Source organism: Anomalospiza imberbis, chromosome 3, assembly GCF_031753505.1.
Source record: "Anomalospiza imberbis isolate Cuckoo-Finch-1a 21T00152 chromosome 3, ASM3175350v1, whole genome shotgun sequence".
Classification (NCBI taxonomy): domain Eukaryota; kingdom Metazoa; phylum Chordata; class Aves; order Passeriformes; family Viduidae; genus Anomalospiza; species Anomalospiza imberbis.
The window spans coordinates 107,822,918-107,843,599 of NC_089683.1; the positions used below are offsets into that span (position 1 = coordinate 107,822,918).

A 20,682-nucleotide genomic window follows, 5' to 3' on the forward strand; every position below is an offset into this window, starting at 1 on the left:
AGGCCCACTCTCTTGTGGCCCATAAACAGCGCTCCAAAAGGAGGCCCTTGGAGCTCTCCTGGACCACAGCAGCTGCCAGCAGCAGCCTCCCTCTGAGTGGGGCCTCTCAGAGCCAGCAGCTAGCTCTCAGGTTTGCTGCACTGGCAGGATGACCCATCAACAATGCATCCTGGGCCGTTAGCCCCACTCCTGGAGGCTCCAGTTTAACTACTGTTAAGCTTGACTGCTGTTAAGCTTTTGGGCCTTATTCCCTTTTATCCTTCTGCTTTCTGTCCCCTTCTCAAACCCACCTAAACACACTCTCACACCCACACACACATACACACACACAGATAGTTCACAGTATATTTCTCGTTTGATTGCATTTTGTTTGTTGCTTTTTTTCCCTTGTTGTGCCTTAAGCAACTAGTAAGTAATAGTGTGAATGCTGCCGTTGAATTTTGTGTAGCTGTTGCTCAATATTCAATCTGGCTTTTACTGAACCTTGCTGGAGAATTTTTAAGCAATCTCAGAGACTTGTTTATAACAAGCCTTGGAAGCATGAGGCACAGGGTTGACACGGAAAAGCAGGAGACTCATTCCAAAGTGATGAGTCTAACTGTCCAGTTTTTTACTCTTCTCTTTATCACTCTAATAAGCCAAGCCAAGCTTTTTCTTGGAGGCAGAATGTGTATGGGATGCACCACAGTATTATCCCATAGCTCTGGGCTGAATGGCACCAAGACTAAGGAGCAAATAGATCTGAGGAACCCTTGTCACTTGTTATTGGCCTCAGAGTCCAATCATCCTTCTGCAAACAAGTTGCAAACAACACAGTTGGACTGCTGTCCTGGGTAAATATGCATACAGATGATGTCTCCAAAGCAGGGCATCTTTTCCCACGTCCTCTTCTTACCTATGAAATTGTGATTGAAAACACCCGTGAGCCAGATCTGTGTGAGGTTGCAAAGGAGCAAAGCTTTGGCACTTGGGCACACTCCTCTTGATTTCTTTGCTCAGGCCTTTGGTGAGCACAGAATACATCTTGGTAGAAAACTTTTGACTGTACAGGATCTTTTGGGTCCATTGTCCCCCAAACATGTCACTGGTGGCCCCATTGTAATACCAAGTAGCAAAGAGCAGCACAAATGACACAAAGAAAACATGGCAAAAGAATAAGAGGAGATGCCCAGCAAGGAAAGGATGTGGTGAGACACTGGCACATCGAGTGAGCTGCACTCCCATAACCTCCAGGCTAGCAGGTCCTGGTCTCACATTCTCCTTTTGGTTTATTTTAATTGATTTCATTTTTCTAAAAATCATCAAAAATAAAATATATCCAATTAAAAAGATGTCATCAAAATTTAAAGATACAATCAAAGCACATTTATTCAAAACGATGAGAACGTATGTACATCTGTAACTATTCTAAAATATTCTATAAAACTCTTTAGAATTCTAAAAATTCTATAAATCCTATTCTTGAAACATTCTTCAGAGGGTCGGTAGCTTCTTCCTGAGCTTGGAGGCAAGAGAGCTCTTCTGGACTGGAGGCAAGGACTTCATGGGTAAGGGAACATCAGAAGTGTCCAGAGAAATCTTCTTGGTAAGACTGTAGCCAACCCTATCTGCAAAGTGGAAAGACCAAGTGTAACTAAGACTGCAATGCAAACCTAAAGCATCTGAAGCTCCATATTTCATGGGACACATTTCCTGCCAACTTCTAAACAGCTGCACAGGGCAACATGCTCCTGCTGGCAGCCCCTTGAGGCAGCCCACGGGGAAAACCCTGACCCACTTCCACAGAGCTACCACAGGAACAGCCTGGCCCTCTGGGCTGTCCTGGGACAGCAGGGAGCCCAGAGCCCTGTGCCTTCCAGGAATGGCTCAGCTGCACTTGGACCCTCCTGCTCCTCTCCCTGCCCCACAGCTGAGCATCCCTACAGCTCCACAGGGGAACTGGGAGCAGCACAACTCATTGCAGGGGGCACAAGCAGGGCACAACTGTTCCCTGGCAATGTGCACAGGCTCTCCAGGCTGGCACCAGACCCCTCCTCTCACCAGAGATTGGCCCAGCTCCCCCCTCACCTCAGTGTGAGGCTGAGCCATGCTTGGCCTTCACCTTGTCCTCAGTCTGGAGTTGCTTCAGGCCCTCCATGCCATGACTAGGAAGGGCGATGGAAAGAGCGGGGGCAGATGCACACCCTTGCCTAGTGTTTTGTCATCTTTGGCACAGCTAAGTCAAATCCAGAGGTGTCCAACTCAGCACTTGGTCAGCTTTCTGGAGAACATCAAATCTTCACCATCCCAAAAGGTTTGAGAGGTTCTCCTGCACGTGTGGAGGCTTGCTGGCTGCACACTTCTTCAGCTTGGTGCCCATCACCTCACAGAGGGCATAGGCAAGCCTGGTGACCACCGTGCAGACGTTGGCGCTTCGGACAGGCAGCGCCTTGTTCTCCAGGAAGGACCAGAGCACGGGCAGGGCGTAGCGCTGGACGACTTCAGGGCTCCTGGCATAAACCCATTCCACAAGCTCTGCCGGGAGAGAGACACAGCTTCTTACTCACCAACCTCAATGCAAACAAGGACCCACCTCTAGTTTTGCTTCTTGGAAGTTGTTGCATCCCGAGTTGGTACAGTTAGGGAATTTAATAAATGTTAGTTAGACCGGTTCTATGTACCCCTATTTCCCCCTCATAATGGTTTGCTCCAAGCTGTATCACAGGAGCTCGGTCATGTCAATCTTGTAACCACTCCCCTTGCCCTCAGAAAGCTCTGTAGCAATCACGCCACCTCTGCAATCCCATTTGTCCCAGAACCCTGTACACACCCCTGTTACGTTCCCATAGGTGGTCGTGTTCCACGTCACTCCCCTGTTGTCTGTCCCCATTAGGCGAGGGGGGCTTCTGCCCCTGTCGGCCCACCCCCTATTTAACCCCCTGCTCCCGGTGCCCCTATGCCATTTCTTCCCATGCTGGCTTGGGAACAGCTGCGTAATCCACCACTGCAGCCATGCAGGAATAGAGAGTTCTCCACCACGTGAGCAGGGTGTGCCATCTTCCCTCACCCTTTGTCTCATCTCAGCGTCTGGCTACGGCGTGGCAGACCCACGCGGAGGCACAACCCTAGAGCTCCGCGCACACGCGACGGCCCCGGTCCAGCCCAGAAGCAGCGCACTAGCCGGACAACCCTGCTGCCCGGGACCGGGGGATAAGAACGCACCGGCGCAGGAAGCCTCTCTGGCTAAGATCAGTGAAATAACACACACAGCCCCATGATCCAGAAAGAGACAAAGCAGCTGATCATCCTTGAAACAGAACCAGCAACCCCTCAGGACTAATTTCTCCAACCAGAGCCTTGTACCTGTGGCAGACTTCATACCTTTACTAAATCATTTCATAATCGGTTTCTGCATGAACAATGCCTGAAATGTCAAATTGCCTCTTATTTCCATTAAGAAGTTGCCTAAACCCACGCTGAAGATTTGGAAATGCACCCTAGAGCGGCAATTCAGAGATTTCTAACAAAAGGGATGATTCCATGTTTGTAACTTTGATGTCAAGTGCCAAAAGTCTAATCTGAGTTTTCCCGTTGCTCAGTGGCACACAGCCAAGGGCACTATTAGAACACACTTCAAAACTCCAGCCCACCAGAGATGGCTGCTGCTCGACAGCTGGATTAGAAACATCGGTGACTCCCTGGTGTCTTTGGCAGAATGCTTTTGTGGCTTCCAACACGGAGCTGTTTCAAACTTCAGTGTGTCTTAGATAATTACCCAGACCCCACTGCCATGGCTTTTGGGTATCTTCACGTTTTAATGGCATTTCCCCTCCCAATGTTAATGGCATGTTTTCTCACAATGTGCACTGAAATAGGGGCACAGAGAAAGACAAATGCTACACAGGGGACTTAAATTTAACCGAAACACAAGTGTTTTCTCACATTTTCTCTGAAATCTTCTCTCTGCTCGTTTTCTGAACTGAACTATATGCAACACAGACAAAAATTTACTACCAACAGGCTCCTTGCATGGCAGATTTGGCTGAGAGATCAAAACCTGAAATGCTCTGGAGATCATTCTTATTTTCTGGTCAGCCAAAATGTTATGTAGTAGCCATTTATCATTCTCTGCTGGAAGAGACTTCAATTTCTCTATGCTGTTAATCCACCAGCACCTTAATGCAACAATTCAATATTGAAACAGCTCCTGAAAGTACCCAAAACCAATTCTGCTAAGCAGGAAAGGGTTTACGGTACTCATTTCAAAATGGGAGCTCATATGAGTTTAAATGCAATTAAAGACATTGGTCACTGTGGAACTTGAGAAGAGAAAGAGCTGTCTGTTCCCACTAAATCTCAGAGAGGACATTTGCACTTTCTAAAGCAGTCTTCATTTATGTTGATTCCTTTCTTTGAAAAAGAGATCAAAATAACTGCAAAACTAAATTCCCTATTCCTAGAGATCTACTTTATTCAAATGCTCCTTTGTGGTGGTTTTAAAGAGCCTCTGACATTCCAATGGCTGAACATGCCCTTTTCAGATTCATAAGGAAGACACAAAGTGTATTACACCCTGCATTTCAAGATGATGACATAATTAGCAATGGGTTTAGCCCCAGTTAAAGCAAGGCTATCAATCGTCTTCTCTCCTATATATTGAGATTATCATTTTTCTCTTCCTTGACTACAGCTGACATTGCAAGCTCCTCTAAGGAATCAATTATCAGCTGCATTTGTGGCATTTTGGACAGTGCTGACACAGGAAGACACTGTTTGCACACCCTGAAATGCTCAGTCCAATGCCACTTGGACAGCACAGGCAGGCAGCCTCAGCATTCTGCTTCTGCCCCTCTGCTCCCAAAGGCTCCCTTGCATTAAATCCGTGCCTTTAGGATGTGTGTTGAGTTTTTGACCTAAGCGGTGACCCCCAGGCTCTGCATGGTTCAGCCTCAAAACTTTCCAAGGGAAAAGCAAGAGTCTGTGAGGACAAAACAAACTGATTCCTTGAAACAGCATCTGCCACCATTTTCCTTAAGGATCACAGATGTCCCTGAGCCTCCAAGAGCGAAACCAGCTGGGGTATTTTTAGCCCTCCCGTTCCTGGAGGTGGGTTCTGAGATGCCCCTGTGAGAGCTCAGCCCTAAGGCCGAGCGCTGCCCCCATCTCAGACGCTGCACAGCTCTACAGCAGCCCGGGAAAACCTGCCAAATACACCTGCCCTGGCTATTGGGCAGGAGAGACAAGCTCAGCACCTCCTGATTTGGAGGAGCTACTCTACTGCCTATTCCCAGGCATTCCCTGTAAATATTCCCTGGTAAAGACCTCTTGGCTTAGAAGGGGAGGCCATACCTGTGATACTCTCTGCGACATCCAGCAGAGCTTGGCCGCTCAGTTGACTCCATTGGTGGCTGAACTCTTTCATCAGTGATACTTTATCTACAAGTGAAACACATGTTTCTGCTCACTTGTCTGAGGTCATAGGAGAAAGGACAGTGAGGAGGCAAAGGGCAGGGGCAACCCCATTTTAGAAAAGAAAGTAAATTTCTGCTGATTTTTGAATCCTTTTCATCTTTCCTTCCAGCCTACTTGGCAGGGGTTTTAAATTCCAAAAGAAACCCTCTCCTTTCACATTTGTAAATCTTAACTTGTCTGCTGTACCAGGAGCTTTGTTGAAACAATTCACATCAGGGATCTCAAGAGTTCAGTCACATGTAAGCAGTGAAAAGGTTTTGCATCCCAGAGCCAAAAGGAAGAAACCCATACTTGGGACACAGAAAGGCACTGAGTCAGGCAGTTCATCAGTTCACAGAGCAGCTGAGGAGGAGAAATTGGGAACTCCCCTTGGAGACCTGTCTCTTCAACACTCCATTTTTCAGGCATTTTCAGAGCTGACATAAATCTGTGTGGCAAAGGAATTTAGAGCAGCCCCTGCCCACGTAGTTATTTGCTAGAGCAATCTTGCCCCAGGCAAAACAACATGTGGAACAAGGCATCATTGACAGCTGGATCTAGACCTGCTTGTCATAAAGAAATGAACTTGGTGAATGATAAGTTCCCCTTTGAAAAAAGAAGACAAAGAAGAAAGATGGAAAATAGGCAGCTAATGACTATAATGTAGAGCTTTCCAGGTGGCTGCTCTGCAGAAGCTCTGATGGGCCAGTGCCCCCTTCATGCCAACAGCAAAGCTGTTCTTTTGGGAAGTCAAACGGGGCCCAAGCAAACTCCCAAACCCAGGTGCCTCTGAATTCTAGCAAAGCTGTAGTCCGGGACTTGCTCTTCACACAAGTAGCACAGAGCCCATGGCTCCTGGGAATTTTGGGAATTGCTGATCACATTCAAGCCTTTTGGGAGACTGGTGCATAAGGACTGCACCTCCACAGCTTCTGGTGGGTGTCGGCTGGAGCCTTCCACAGGTAACAGCAGCTATCAAGGCTCTCAGCGTTCTCTTGTGTCGCAGAGACAGAGACACACTTGAGGAGAGATCATGCCAGGGCTCAGCCTCACCTAAATGAGCGATGGATCCTTCCAGTGCTTTCACAGCTGCAGCATGAACCCCAGGATCCTTTGAGTTCAGGTTCTTTGTTATTCCTTCCACCAAACGGATGATCACCGGGTTCAGGGACTCTTCCAGGAGGCCTATGATTTCTGCCAGCACGTCCAGCGCCTTCTGCTTGACTTTCTTGTGGCTGTCAGATATTCTCAGGACAAAATAATCAAAAATCTGTGAAGAGAACAAGCAACATGAAAGCTGGAATAAAATGTCCTTGTTTGAAGAGTGGATGTAGCACTCAGTAGTGTAAGAGATGAAAGGGATCCTGTCTCTCAGGTCAGCACTTGGGTGCACAATTTCACTGTTTTCCTGTGGAACTCTCACTGGAATGGTTGTGCAACCTCATGCTGCGTGAAAGATTTTCTTGTGTTTTTAGGAGGTTTGGATGGGGACAGAATAGTTCCTATGGTATTTCTCTCCATCTATAAATCATTAAATCAATTCCATTTATTAATGCAAAAGGCTACCTATGCTTAACAAGTATGGAAGCAGATATTTACAATGCCCATTTTTCTATACAGTTGCCTCAAGTACTGAGGGCAATGAGGCTTTTGCCAAAACTATGGCTGGAGGAGATCTAAGTTTTATTTTTTTTGGTCTCAGAGCCTGTGTCTGCAGAAGTGCAGGGCTCTGATCAACTCTTCCAGGATCCAGACCATTTCTCTGACTAACAGGTGCACTTCTGAAATGTAATGTGCTCTACAGCTCTCATTAGAGCAAGTTGCGTCCCTCGTCAGCCACATCATCAGACAGCTTTTTCTGGAAAAAGCAGCTACTGGGAGGAGAAGGCAGAGATGCGTCCTTAGCTGTTTTCTTCCTTTTCCAAAGAGGAAAAAAGGCTCCCCAAAAAGGGGGAGCACTGTCTTTACATAGAGGAATAGGGACGAGGATGGAAATCAGTAGCCAGAGTTGTGCCTGTGCAAGACGAGATGTAGTTTACAGAAGTATTCTTTAAAACCCCCTGGGTTTAAACCAACCCAACCCAATTCTTTCAGTTCCTGGACTCTCTTCAGTTAACCCAGCTAGGAGTAGGAGACAGTAGCAGTTACAACAGCAGAAAATTCTGTCATCCTCTGATGGACAGCATCAATAGGCACGTGCCAGGCAAATACAAGTTGACTGAAACAACTTGTCCTGAAGCCTGGAACTGAATTAAATTTGTCTGGGTAAGAGAGACCAGCCTGTCCCAAACAGCCAGGATGTTGTACCTAGCCACACTGAATTACCTTTACTTCTACAGGCTTAGGAAAGGAGCTAAAGGAAAGGAACAGTGAAGATAGCCTACATACTTCGACAATGTTAGTGGAGATGAGCTGGGGGCTGTTTTTGCACAGGTCTAGGAGGAGTGCCACTCCTTCCATCCGTGTCTGAAACCCCTTGGCTTGCAGGAGATTGTAAAGCTTCTGGAGCGGCTCCATTTCTTCCACAGCTGGAGGTAACGTGACCTGGGCTTTTGCACGGTGTAGGAGGCATCCATCAGAGGTAGACTTCACTCTGGAAAACAAAACCAAATTAGGACCTGTTGGTGACAATACCTTCAGTTAATTGTGAGCAAAATATCTGGAGGAGCTATCCTAATGATGTGATTTCAAGCTAGAAAATCATGAGGATCTGAAGAACAACGTCAACCTTGTGACGATCATTATGGGAGGCAACCTGCAAGTAACATTCTCCCAGTGCTCACTCAGGGAAACCAAGGATGAGATGCATCTGATCTATCTTCAGGTGGCTTCCAAGGCACACTGGTCACAGTGCTTTGTGGGGAAAGAGAGACACTACTTCCAGGTTTAAATGCCTCCTCATATGGGACGTTTCTGTCTTCTAATAAGGAGACTGGTCACTCTGGAGAAGTGTCTCTATGACCAGGCATGACAACCTGGAAAAGCAGCTCAGATGCATCTGAACGGGGACATATCTGAAGGGTCCAGAAAATCAGTAACAGAGATAAAAACAGAAGCCAGACATCCCAGAACAATGCTCACATTTCATTTGCTTCCCTAGAGACTTGATCCACAGCTTAACAAACCCACTGGGAACAATTCTCCTGGATCAACCTGTCTCTTCCATGAGCATGGGAAGATGCTAGCCATGCTACTGGGGCACGCGGTCACTTTCCTGACACCACTGAGCATGACAGAGCTAAAAAAACCCTCTCTGTTATAAGAGGAGCAAGTAGCTCTGCCATGGGCATGAAGAGACAGCAAGGACCAAATTCCTGTCTTAAATGCTGATTGCAGTACAGGAGGAAATCAACCAAACGTGCTGTCCATCAAGCAACGTATATAAAGAACAGGAATATCAAGACAAAAAGTCCATCTTGAGACACCTGTTGACCACAGTTGCTCAGGAACTGCCTTGCTACTTACTACTCAAACTTGGTACTGTTTGAGGGTAAGAAAACCATGATTCTGCCAGGCCAAACCACATGGATGAGAACTGCATCTTTGTGGAATGGCATCTTGCTTCTAGACTGGGACTTCTCATCAAAACACCCATCTGAAAAAGACTCCACTCAGATGGAAAAAAACCCTGGTTGAATTTACTTGTCCCAAGTCAGGCAGCAGAAACTGGGCCCTCTCCTAGCCTCCACAACGCTGCCCTTGCCACTGCACTGGATCATCTAAGCGGCAACTAATGGGTGTCCTTTTGTCTCTCCATTTATATGGAAAGCCCTCCAGGGAAGTTGTGTTCAGTGTAATGCAGAAGTGGACATTTTCTATTCTAGAGCATTTGTAGGGAAAGAAAACAATCTGTGGGCCTGGGCATCTCTGCCAGAAAGATTTTCCTGAGGAAGAGGCATGTAAAGCTTGTCATGTGCTTGGTCACATCTCACAAAAGTGCTCCGTACCGTTTGCTAGAAGGCAGTGTGGCCTGGGGCTTCTTCGAGCCATCGTTGCTCTTCTCCACCGGCTCCTTGACAGCTGGGCATTCGCCCTTCTGGTTTTCCATCCCCTACAAAGACATGGAGAAACCCCATCAATCTTTAGAATATAAAATAGGAAATTCCCATTTTCAAGCAGCAGTTGGAACCAGGATCACTGCTATCAAGGCTTAGGGAAACATTTCCTAACTTACAGAAGGAAACAGACCAGAGATTCAGTGATGCCAACTCTTTGTTTTCAATAGCCCAGGGCAGGTTATGGGTGCTACCACACTGAGCAGCAGTCTAAAATCCCAAATTCTTTAATCTTGAGCATAAATGGGAATAATGCAAACTGGTAGGCAGTGAGTGTTCTTAAAGGAAGCAGCAGAAAAAATTGGTCTCTTTGGGGGTCGGCCCATCGTGCTGGAAGTTGATTTGGTTCTACACTCACTCTCCTTGTGCCTGCACAAAGGCACACTCCCTTCTATATTTTCAATAAAAAAGTAAAATGCCCCTCCAAACAAACAAAGGATTTTTCGCTGGATGCTGCTGGATTCACCAAGCTTCTTCCAGCTGCACAGGGCTTGAGTGCAGGGCAGTATTCCCAAAAGACAGACAGTAATTGTAGCAACTAGGCTTGACTTGGACATCTTTTGTGTATTTGGAAATTTTCTTGGTACTACTATTTCCGGTGCCTTTTGCAAAGACGCCGTTATCTTCAGACTCTGTTACTTCTATTCTCACTTAATTGCTTGACTGGGGGCAGAGCAGGGAGAGCATGGTGGAGGCCTTACTCTTAAATGTAAACCCATGTTCTCCTTTTTCCCTTTCCTCTTTGTGACCGATATTCAAAATCTTCAAAGCCCCACTTTTTCCTGAATAATATCAGTTCCTTTGTGGCCTGCAGATGAACAGGCTGGGGATTTAGAGCTCATTCCCAGGTGCAAAATGATTCAGCCGAAGAGGAATGAGATAAAGACAGATTGGGTATGTTGGATCTCATATTAGCAGTGGCAATACTTGCACAAAGAAGACATTTCTCCTGCCAAGCACTTACTTTCACCTTAAGTCTTCTCAGGATATCTTCCAGGTCACGCATGGAAAGAGAGCGTTCCAAAAGCATTTCAAATTTTTGGTGACTCAGCAACATCTTCACCATCTCCTGTCCATAATGCCTAAGGAAGGATGGAAGGAAGGATGGGAGAAAGGAAGGGAGGGAGGAAGGCAGGAAGGAGGGCAGGAAGGAAGGGAATGAAAAAGTGAACAAAGGAAGAGTGTTAACAGAAGAGGCTGATACCTTAAAATCAATCAGGTGCAATCCTTGCATGAGAAGGCATTACCTACTCAGCAAAGAGGGAGATTTCCCTCCACTTGTCACTGCCGAGTGTTGTCAGGTGAACACAAGAGAGAAGAGAAGAATGTGGGGCCACAGAAAAATACCATCTCACTCTGAAACTGTGGGTGTTCCCAGGGAACAAGCAAAACACATCTGCTTTGCTGTCAGAGCCTATTAGCAGTGTCTTGCTGCCATTGCACAATAATTTGCCTTTCTTTAACTGGCAGGGAAGCCAGGACAAAACTCCTCATGCATCCTGTTGATTCTTCTATTCTATAGGTATGCACAGGGGCAGCTAGTTGCTCTGGCGTTCGTGGCAGCTATTAATGGGAATTTCATCATCAAAGTAAGGGGATTTTGGTGGTTTGGGTTGATTTGGCCACTAGCAAACCACAGTTTTCTTCAAGAAGAAATTTGGAGGCCACTGAGCCACAGATGACAGCATTGCAGAAATCTGCAGAAGGGGTTTAGAAAGACTGAATACATTGGCTAACAACCCCTGAAATATTTCTAGTAAAGTCTTCATGAGAAAGAGATGTTTGGGATCCTTCAGTGATGAACATTAGCCAACACTTTGGCTTTGTGTTGTGCACCTAAGGCCAAAGAAAACTGTTTGACTGGCTCATCGGAGCTCTTTTGGTCTCAGTAAAGGATCCTTCAAGTCACAGGAAGTTGGCAATGCACCTTTTTGCTGGCCAACCTCAGGTTATCCACTCCAGTCATTTCCCCAGGCCACCCAAAGCAGTGGTCACAGCACCAAGGCTGACTGAGCTCAAGAAGCGTTTGGACAATGCTCCCAGGCACGTAGAGTGACTCTTGGGGTGCCCTGCATACGGCCAGGAGCTGGACTGGATGACCATGACAGGTCCAATCCAACTCAGCATATTCTCCAAGTCTATGCCCCTTAGCCACACAGTGAGGTCACTTATTACTTCCTTTAGTTCCACTCATTTGTGGTTTTACCTTTCTAGCCAGACAGGAAAGGGTTTTCCTGTTTTAGGAGGCGAAATGAAGATCATTACCTTGTGTCCTGGTGACAGTCCTGAGCAAGCATCCCTGCCACGTGTGCCAGCCTCTCAGCCCTGGGTGTGTCTGCGAGCTTTGTGACTCCAATTCTCTCCATCAAGGACAGGAGGAGTTTGGCCGCACACTTCCGCACCTGGGCGTGGCAGCTCCTGGGAAGAAGAGAGCAAACCCTGGGGCACAGGCAGAAGGAGCAACAGCAGCATGGGCCATGGCCAGAGCCTGCTCCCTGTCTTCACTGGGGGAAGGAGGCCTGGGTTCTCCCTGCAACTTCAGAAAACCTGTAGAAGCTTCTGTCCTCAGATAAACACAAAGCTAGCATTGTACAGCAGGACTGCCTGCAAGGAAGAGGGAGGAATTCAGTCTCCCTGCACTATCTGATGCTCAATTTTGTGCATAGTATGTTCTCTGAGAAAGATTAAAGAAATAGATCCCATATGAATTTTTTACAAATTAAAAACCATTTATGCTGACCCATCAGAGGGCACCCACTACACAGAGCTGCAGCAGGATTGAGGCTCTTTCCACCCATTTCCCCCCAAATCTGCAGACCTCTGGAAAAAAACAAATGCAGGGAAAACACGCTGTGGGCTGTGAAGGTGCAGAACATCCAGCAATGCAGCTGGTTTCTTCTGTCGGGCTTGGCAACAGACACATCCAAGTGTTTTTCCCTATTGCAAAGCTGAGGAAAGGGTGGCAGGCATTTTAGCCAGGTTGTCCTGTTCTAGAGAGTGCCTCTTGGGAACTACCAGGCCCAGCACCACCCTTTAAGGCAGGATTTCCTTCAGCTGTCCCATGGCAGCCGGCCTGTGAAGGTGCCTGTAAAGTGATTCATCATCTCCAGGCTAACATGAAACATCAGTTGGAATAGAAAGTAGAGCTCTAAGGCCAGGACAGTGGTACAAGACTCCTTTTGGCAGGAGCCGCACCTGCTGTGCAGGCTGTGCCACACCCAGCACATTCTCCCCCATGTGCTCCACGCGCCAGCAAGCACCCTCCGCCTTTCTCAGGTTAATGGCATCAGGAGGAGACATGGTTTTTCCCAGGGCCTCTGTGGTTAGCGCTGTGAAATATCCAACAGCGCTCACAGCTGCAATTGCACTTGTCCCTCTTCCCACAAAAGCTCAAGGATCTATCCTTGGCCCTTGCAGGCACTTTCACTTCCCCACTGTTCACCATGTCTAGGAAAATCTGACAGACTGAGAGAAGTCCAGGAAGCAGCAGGAAGCTGAGTCAGAGGAGCTTCAGTCTGGATATCAGGAAAAGGCTTTTCACCCAGAGGGTGCTTGGGCACTGGAACAGGCTCCCCAGGGCAGTGGTCACAGCACCAAGCCTGGCAGAGCTGAATGACCATTTGGACAGCCATCTCAGGCACTTGGTGTGACCCTTGGGCTGTTCTGTGCAAAGCCGAGAGCTGGACTTGGCGATCCTGAAGGGCCCCTTCCAACTCCCCATATTCTACAGTTCTGTGATTCTGAGAACTAATAGGCTGCAGGAGGGCAGAAATAGGTGACAAGAGGGAAGAAATGAGGTTGGTCAGAGAATCAAGTCCCTGAGTTCACAGAAGATGCAGGATACAGGAGCCTTCTCTCCCACCATTCCCATTCTCTCTCTCATGCCTTCCCCCTCCCACACGCTAGAAGGTGAGGAATATCACTGAAAGAGGAAGAACCTACTTGACTCCCCTGTCCATGAGAGCAGTCATTGCTCGTGCAGGAGTCACATTCTCCACCATGATCCCCAGGGTCTGACTGGCTGCTTTCTGAACAAACTCTGGGGAGTTCCACACCATCTGGAGAAGGACTGGAGCAACCTCATCCACCTCAGAGTCCATGTCCTTCTTGAAGGTCGCAAAGAACTCTCCCAGAGTGACAATTGCCGAGTAGGACACCTTGGAACGTGGGTTGGTCACCTGGGGAAGTCATGAGGGGAAACATAAGAATCACCTTGAAAAGAAATCAGCTGCCGTCAACAGAAGTCCCAGCAAATGACAACACATCCCGCTGCGTCCAGAGGAACATAAAAGCACAATAAGAGCACAAGAACACAATCAGAGAAAGCGCTTACTCTGGCACCAATTTCTGGCCTCAGACCTGCTTACTGCAGGCCTAAAAAAAAAAAATTTACTAAAGTGTTTAACTTAACCCTTCTAAAATGGCCGCTGCTTTGATTTTAGGCCCTTTTACTAGAAAATTAAAACAAGGGCCGCTTTCAAATCATAAAGGCACAAGTCAAAAAGATAAAAGAGTCTGGTGCTTCTGTTCCAGAAAGCAACACCAGCAGTTGAAGCACTCAGCCAGGAAACAGAAAACACAGCCTCAGGTCTGCAGGCTAATTTGCAGAGCTCAATTACAGCTTGGGCAGAGATTGGGATTGTGCTAAATAATGTCATTAGCATCTCAGCATATGCACATTGCAATATAAAGGCACCTCACTTAAAGACAAGTGTCAGATATAGAGCTACATGTACACACAGATCCTACAGATAGCTGAAAGACGTTAGAAATAAAAGGTCTAAAACCAGAACTGAATATGCACCCTGAGCACACATGGGGATGAAGAAGCACATACCTACTCTACACCCCATGTATGAAGTAAGGGGAACAATTCAGAGCAATGTTCTCACCTCGCTGGTAACTGCCATGCAAATTTCCCGAAGTCTAGAAAGCAGGACGGCTGAATGGGACTCGGCCAGCTGTTTGATGTTGAAGAGTCCCTTCTCCTTCAGCTCCCTGCAAGGCAAATAACAAAAAGCTTGCTATTTCTCTCCATCCAAGAACTAGGCAGCACCCTCTGAAATGACAGGCTGGCAGCTCATCCAAACCACGGGAGGTGCTTTTCAAGGAGCACTTAGTGAAATCGTGGAATGCGTTGCCACAGGATGCTGTGGCTGTCAATCGCATACACAAATCCAAGAGGCAAAGAGAGGGGTTTCAGAGACTTCAGAAGACAGGCTTTCTGAAATCTCTGGCACATGGAGTCCCTCTGCCACTGCTTCCTAGAAGCTGTGAGAGCGGGCCATGCTGCTGTTTCTTGTCACCTGCCTGTCCCTGAGACACACTCCCATTGGGCTGTTACTGAGGCATTTTCCTTCTTTGTCAGCCCCAGCAGGCAGTTCAGCAGTGACAGTCTGCACTGGCCCTCTGGAGCTGAGTTTCCACTCTTCAATCTAGGCCTGAGTGTCACTCACTCCACTGCACCTCACACATTCCCCAAAAAAGCAGCAGGATGTCCCAGAAGATTCCCCCCCTGGGCAAGAACTGTCGAAACTCTGGCTTTTCCCAAAAGCCCCTACCTAAAACAACCCCCACTACAGCAACATGTTATTTAAAAGTTGCAAACAACTCCATCCCCCAGCACGGGCCTTGTGCAGGCCCTCAGGTAGAGGAAGGTCTGTGAGGCATCAGGGCTGCAGCACAGGGCTGGTGACCGATCCCACAGGCACCCCTGGGTGTCATCCTGACCCCCCACACCTGCAGAAGCTCTCTGCACCTCACAGGACACCAAAGAGAAATGGGGAAGAGAAAGCAGAAGAGAAAGGGCAGAGCAAAGGCGACTGCACAAGGACATGCATGGTGGCAGATTTTTCATGCTTATCCCTGTGTGAATGGAGGCCTTACCCCTGTGTGAATGAAGCATCCACCAGGGAGTGATCAAAAAGACACCAAAAAGAAAACCCATATCACCTAACATTTGTAGTGTTATCACCTCTGGGCCTCCTTCTGCTTGTGTATAATTTTGGGACACATTGGGAGCATTGGCCAAACATCTCAAGCCCATATGAAGCAGTGAGAAGGAAAAAGTTGAAATCCAAAAGTGCCAGATTCCTAGAGGATTTTCTTTCTTTTTCCTTCTCCTCTGCCATGAGCCCTTCAGGAGTAAGGACAGGCTGAGGGACTTGAAAGCACAACTCAGTCCATTTCTCAGAAAGAGGAACTCCCTGGAGCTGCTGCTGGGTCTCCCGTGCAGGAGGTCCCAGGGAGACCCTGTCACCTGCCACTGCTGTCAGACCAAGGCTCCCAAATCTCTGCACTCAAAACTGCTGCCATCCTGCTTCGGCCCTTCAGCCAGCAAATCATCTCATTCCAGAGCTTTCTCTCTTCCCTCAAGATTTCCTTTGCAGCTCCATGGAGCAGCAGGCAAAGCGAGGAAACAGCACGGACCTGCTGCAGCTGGAGTACTGCTGCAGAGCAAGGCCAAGAAAAGGCTGCTCTCCAACCTTTATCCTCTCACTGCTCTGCAGTGCTTTCACCAGTGCCCTTTGGCCCTCTGGGCTCTCGGGGCTCAGAGGCACTAGCAAGACACGCTTCTGACCTGCCTTAACGCTAAGAGGGACACAGAGTGAACGGGGCCTTTCTTACCAGGCATCGCCGCCGAGCAAGGAGAGTGCCTCCAGCAGGGACTGCTGTGGGTCTGAAGAGGCTGTGTCCTTCTGCCCCTTCCCACGGAGCGGCTCCTCTCGGCGCTCGGCACCAGTGGCCGTCTGCGAGGTCACTGTGAGGAGAGGGTCGGCCATGGGCGCTGCAGCCCCGGGCAAGGCACGCCGCCATGGAGCGGCCTGCAGCCCCATCTCCCAGCCAGGGTTCCGTGTGGCACACACTGGCACTGGGTCAGACAATTCCCTGCTGTCTGGCTCCTGGGACTCCTTGCTTTCTCCCAGCCTCCCCCAGCGTGTTAATCAATTGACCTGGGTTTGCCTTAATTGGATTTTTTGGTAAGGAAAAACTTTACAAGGTATGAGAAAAATCAGATGATAGATGCATTTCTTATGAAACCCCTTTGTCATCAGAAGAACTGTCAATCAAACGTATCATGTCGTGCACTCAAAAGCTCATTTTCTAATGTGTAAATGAATCCATTTGAGCTGTCTAACATGATGGAGTAACTCAAAAGTAGATTTGCTGTTCATTCTCAGGACAGGCTCTGGGCCCAAGATCCCAGCTGTGCTGGCTCAGGCAGGAGGCAGTTTGTGCTCCTTGTGCAAGGACAAACCTGTGCAGGAAAAAGCTGCCAGGGAGCAGGCTTACCTGAGGAGTTGCGTGGGAAGCTGCCATCCCCATGGATGAGAGGCTTATTGGGCAGTAAGGGCACGTTGTCCTGCTTCCTCAAGACCTTCTTCCTCAAGGCACTACCAGGGTGTTTTGTCTGCACTCTAGAAGCTGTGCCATTGACAGGCGGTCGGCTAAAGGCTGCAGGCACCAAAGAGGAGCTTATAAGTGGAGGGTGCTGGACAGGTTGGCAATGGTGAAGGTGGGAAGCTGATATTCTGCTACTGACTGAGTGAGGCCATGGGCAAGACACTTCATGCCTCCGTATTTTTCTTTGGGAAACAGAAATAAATCCTATGCAAGCTTCCACTCAGATGCAAGCCAAACAGCCCCGCAGTCCGATTGCAGCGATGTGTAAAGGGCAAGCAAGTGGTCAAAAAGGACGACCACAAGTGTAGCCACCACTTACTTGCTTCAGCTGCATCCCCGGCCTCAGGTGTCTCAGGAAGAAGCTGCAAGAAGCTTTCCTTTTGTCTATTTTTCTTCATCTGTTCCACCAAATACTCTATGTCCTCCGGCTCTAAGTTCTCTTCAGCCAACTTCCACAACGCAGCACGGATCTAGTTGCAATGGAAATACATCACAGACTGTAAGCAGAGACACACAAACCAGCCACAACATCTCAGCACGGGCACAGAGTCCATAGAGTGCCATAGGCTTTGATGTAGCTCCATATACATTCCACTAGTTTCAGAGCAATGTCTCCTGTCCTCAGCTTGGCAATTACACACAGTGCGGTGGAACACTTCAGTACCATAACCTTCTACTGCTGCAACTGGAGCCTATGTCAGGAAGCCCTGCTTGAAGCATGAAAAGTCATAGGAGTGCCCCAAGACAGATGAAGGGCTCACATGACCGTGAGCAGGCAGTTCAGTTCCTACAGGCCATGGCAGGAGAATAAAAACCATGTGCAATACCCAGCAAGGAGGAGTAATTAGCTGCTGCTTTACACTCATGGCCGGGAATTGCAGCTGTTTCTCACTTCCTGCCTTCTGAAGGACTCAGCTCTGAAGGACTCTGAAGGACTTGGTCTCTGAGACCACGAGACCAAAAGGAGGAGTCACGTGAAAACAAGTTGCAGAAACACTGATGTTAATGAGCAGAAAACTGGAGAATGAGAGGGCTGAGAGGTACAGCCACAAAGGTAAGCAGGAAAAGTCAAACTATCCCATTTTATTTGGCAGCCTTGCTTACCCTCAACGTTAGTATCATTGCTTCTCTGCTTTTGAGGGTGCACTTTGCCTACATTCACTGATGTGTGGCTTGCTCTGCCATTCAGAACTTCTCTAAAACAGCCTTTGCACAAAAAGAATGCTTCTGGCATGACCTTAGCACCATCTCCAAACCAGGGACATTTGCACCACTGGAAATAGCCAAGCGATTGCTCTGTCGCTGTCAAATACATTCCCAAGTGAATCCCTATCCCCATCCCCCAGGAGGGGAAGATTATGATTTTCAGTGACATTTTGGGCCAAGTACTAAGTAGCCACTGGAAAGGAAGTCTGCTCATCCCTGTCCTTATTCCTTACCTTTCCAAAGACGTCCCTCAGCTCTTTGTCACTGGTAAGAGCAGGACAGGAGGGATGATCCATCTCCTTGGCCCGGCTCAGTGGGAGGCCTGGTAATGGAAGCAAAGGTTCTTGTACATCTCTGGCAGACTTCAAGCCCCCCAAAATGCCATGCTGGGCAACAGGCCAGATAGGTTCCAGATTGCAGAGCTCCCATAGGACACTGAGATTGGGATTGAGAGCAGCAAGGGACATATGCCTAGACCCTCTCCCAAGGGATGGGCTACTGGCAGCAGCCATGACATTATTCTGTTGGCCAGCAGACTGAAACCTGCTGCATGATGAAGGCCAGAGCCCCTGGATGCTGGAGAGCCTCTCTGTTTGATGATCCTCCTTGACAAGTGCTGCTTGTCAAGGATCAGGCACGGCAGGGAGGGAGGACAAGGCAGAAGGCATCTCCTCCCCCAGCCTCAGCCTGCAACACTGACACAGGCAGAGAGATCGGGAAGAGATTTGTCATCGTGAACCTGCCACAGGCGGCTTTGGGCTTGTGCTGTCAGAGGGTGACAAACTCAGACCCTGCATAGGCTGCATCCATTTGGCAGTCCATCCTGCATCCATTGCAGTCCAAAGGACTTTCTGTCATAGGAGGATTCCCTATTTCTACCAGGGCAAAACCTGGCAATGTCCATGAATCTCCTTCAGACCTCAAAGGGCTCAGCTCAGAAACTGCCCCAAGGAAAGGTTTTCTCCTCCAAGGGCAGGAGGAAGGAGTTGGAAGGTTTCTCATTTCTTGCTAAATGCCTTCTTTTTCCCTACTGATGGTGACACTAGAAAGGCTGCAGGGACATAAAAGCCATGATCAGGATGGAGAGGAATGTGTCCTTTTCCTGCGCTGCATTTCCAGGGCCCCAAGGTACCACCCAACACTTCACACAGAAGGAATTTTCACTGCACCACCAGAGCACACTCCCAAGTGACTGGGGGACTGGGCTGCGGGACATTCCATTGAGCCCATCAAGGAATTGAAATTAATTTTAAAAACTTTTGAAAAGAATAGGTTTTAACCAAGTTTTCCAAATGTCATTTCTGAGTCAAGACAAGAATGGTCATTCTAGGATAGATATCTCCTGTACCTACCTGCATCTTCAGAGTTCTTGTCTTTGCTTCTGCTGCTGGATCTTGGCCTTGAGAAAATGGAGCACAAAAGAACACATGAGGAGGTAGAAAGAGGAGGGAGGGAATGGGTGTTGCATGAAAGAAGGCAAACCTGCTTAGCATGGTCACTCTGATGAAGGAGGAAATGCAACACATAAACCCAACAAAATACAAAGCAGATTAGTTATCCTTAGGCTTTCTGTTGCTGCTGTCACACAGAGCTGGCCAACTCTGGCTGAAACACAGCAGTCATTCTTCAACTTGCATCACAACTCCCCAACTCTGCTGCCTCTCCTTTTGGAGCCAAGTGGCTCCTCCAGCCTCTCTGAAGCTGCAAGAGCTGCTGAGCTGAGACACGAGTCTGTATGCAGGGCAGCTACTTTTGTACTGCTGTCAGAGCTTGACTTTGCCTGCTCGTGCCTTACCCTGGTGACAGCTTTGTGCTACATGTGTTCAGAGCACTGCTGTCTCCTGAGAATAATATTGCACCTCCTGGCTCTTTCCAGAATCAAAAGGGTTTTTCCAACTCAGCTGCTAGGGAAGGATATTCAGATTGCACTTTAAAAGCTCTACTGAAGAGTTTCAATTGGAATGATACTGCTGTGACTCCGTCTTTATTGTTGCCATTGGCTTAAGATTGACAGCTACACTTTCTCACACATATACAAGCCAAGAACGTTCCATTGGGTACAGTCCTATGCCTCTTCTCTTGCACCTTGCCCTATTTGATTTTAAGCCCAGAACTAAATATTAAATATCAATCGGATTAGACATCTATACCCCAAAATTTATAGGGGATCTCATTTCACAGTGGAGGCCCAGGCACAGTGATGGGATGTACGCCTGATGATTACAGAAGCAGCACCTGAATTTGCAGACACCTCTCCAATAGCCAGTATTTGCCCAAGCATATTCTCCTGGTTGCAGAAGTTGACAGTCAAGGATCACAGGATTCCAAGATCTGCATGATCCACACCCATGCAATACAGTTGCCAAATGACACCACAACCAACAGAGAGGGAATCAATAGCCAAGTGCAGCAGAGGACCCATCTTGAGGTGCTTTTAAACCCTGTCTCCCCTTCCCCACCACCACCTCTGCTCTTGGGGCGTTGGTGCTGGGTTTGACATCATGCTGGATCATCATGGATGGGCAAAATGGTGAATACACACAGGTTTGCCTACATACATCGGACAGCTGACAGTGCAGAAAACCTC

At 48.1% G+C, this 20,682-nt stretch overlaps 1 protein-coding gene and 1 long non-coding RNA gene across 2 annotated transcripts in view; both read right to left on the reverse strand.

Moving 5' to 3' along the window:
* LOC137471774 (uncharacterized) overlaps positions 1–20,682 on the reverse strand; it is a 28,468-nt gene that overhangs the window by 5,824 nt on the left and 1,962 nt on the right. The window lies entirely within an intron of this gene.
* LOC137471940 (TOG array regulator of axonemal microtubules protein 2-like) lies at positions 2,047–17,492 on the reverse strand. Its single transcript, XM_068186646.1, has 13 exons — positions 17,209–17,492; positions 16,779–16,940; positions 16,113–16,245; positions 15,225–15,243; positions 14,378–14,509; positions 13,428–13,663; positions 11,751–11,903; positions 10,450–10,567; positions 9,378–9,481; positions 7,819–8,023; positions 6,484–6,700; positions 5,329–5,415; positions 2,047–2,514 (listed from the first exon to the last, which is right to left on the reverse strand). Exons 1-13 carry the CDS (start codon positions 17,285–17,287, stop codon positions 2,279–2,281), a joined length of 1,881 nt encoding a protein of 626 aa, XP_068042747.1. The 5' UTR covers positions 17,288–17,492; the 3' UTR covers positions 2,047–2,278.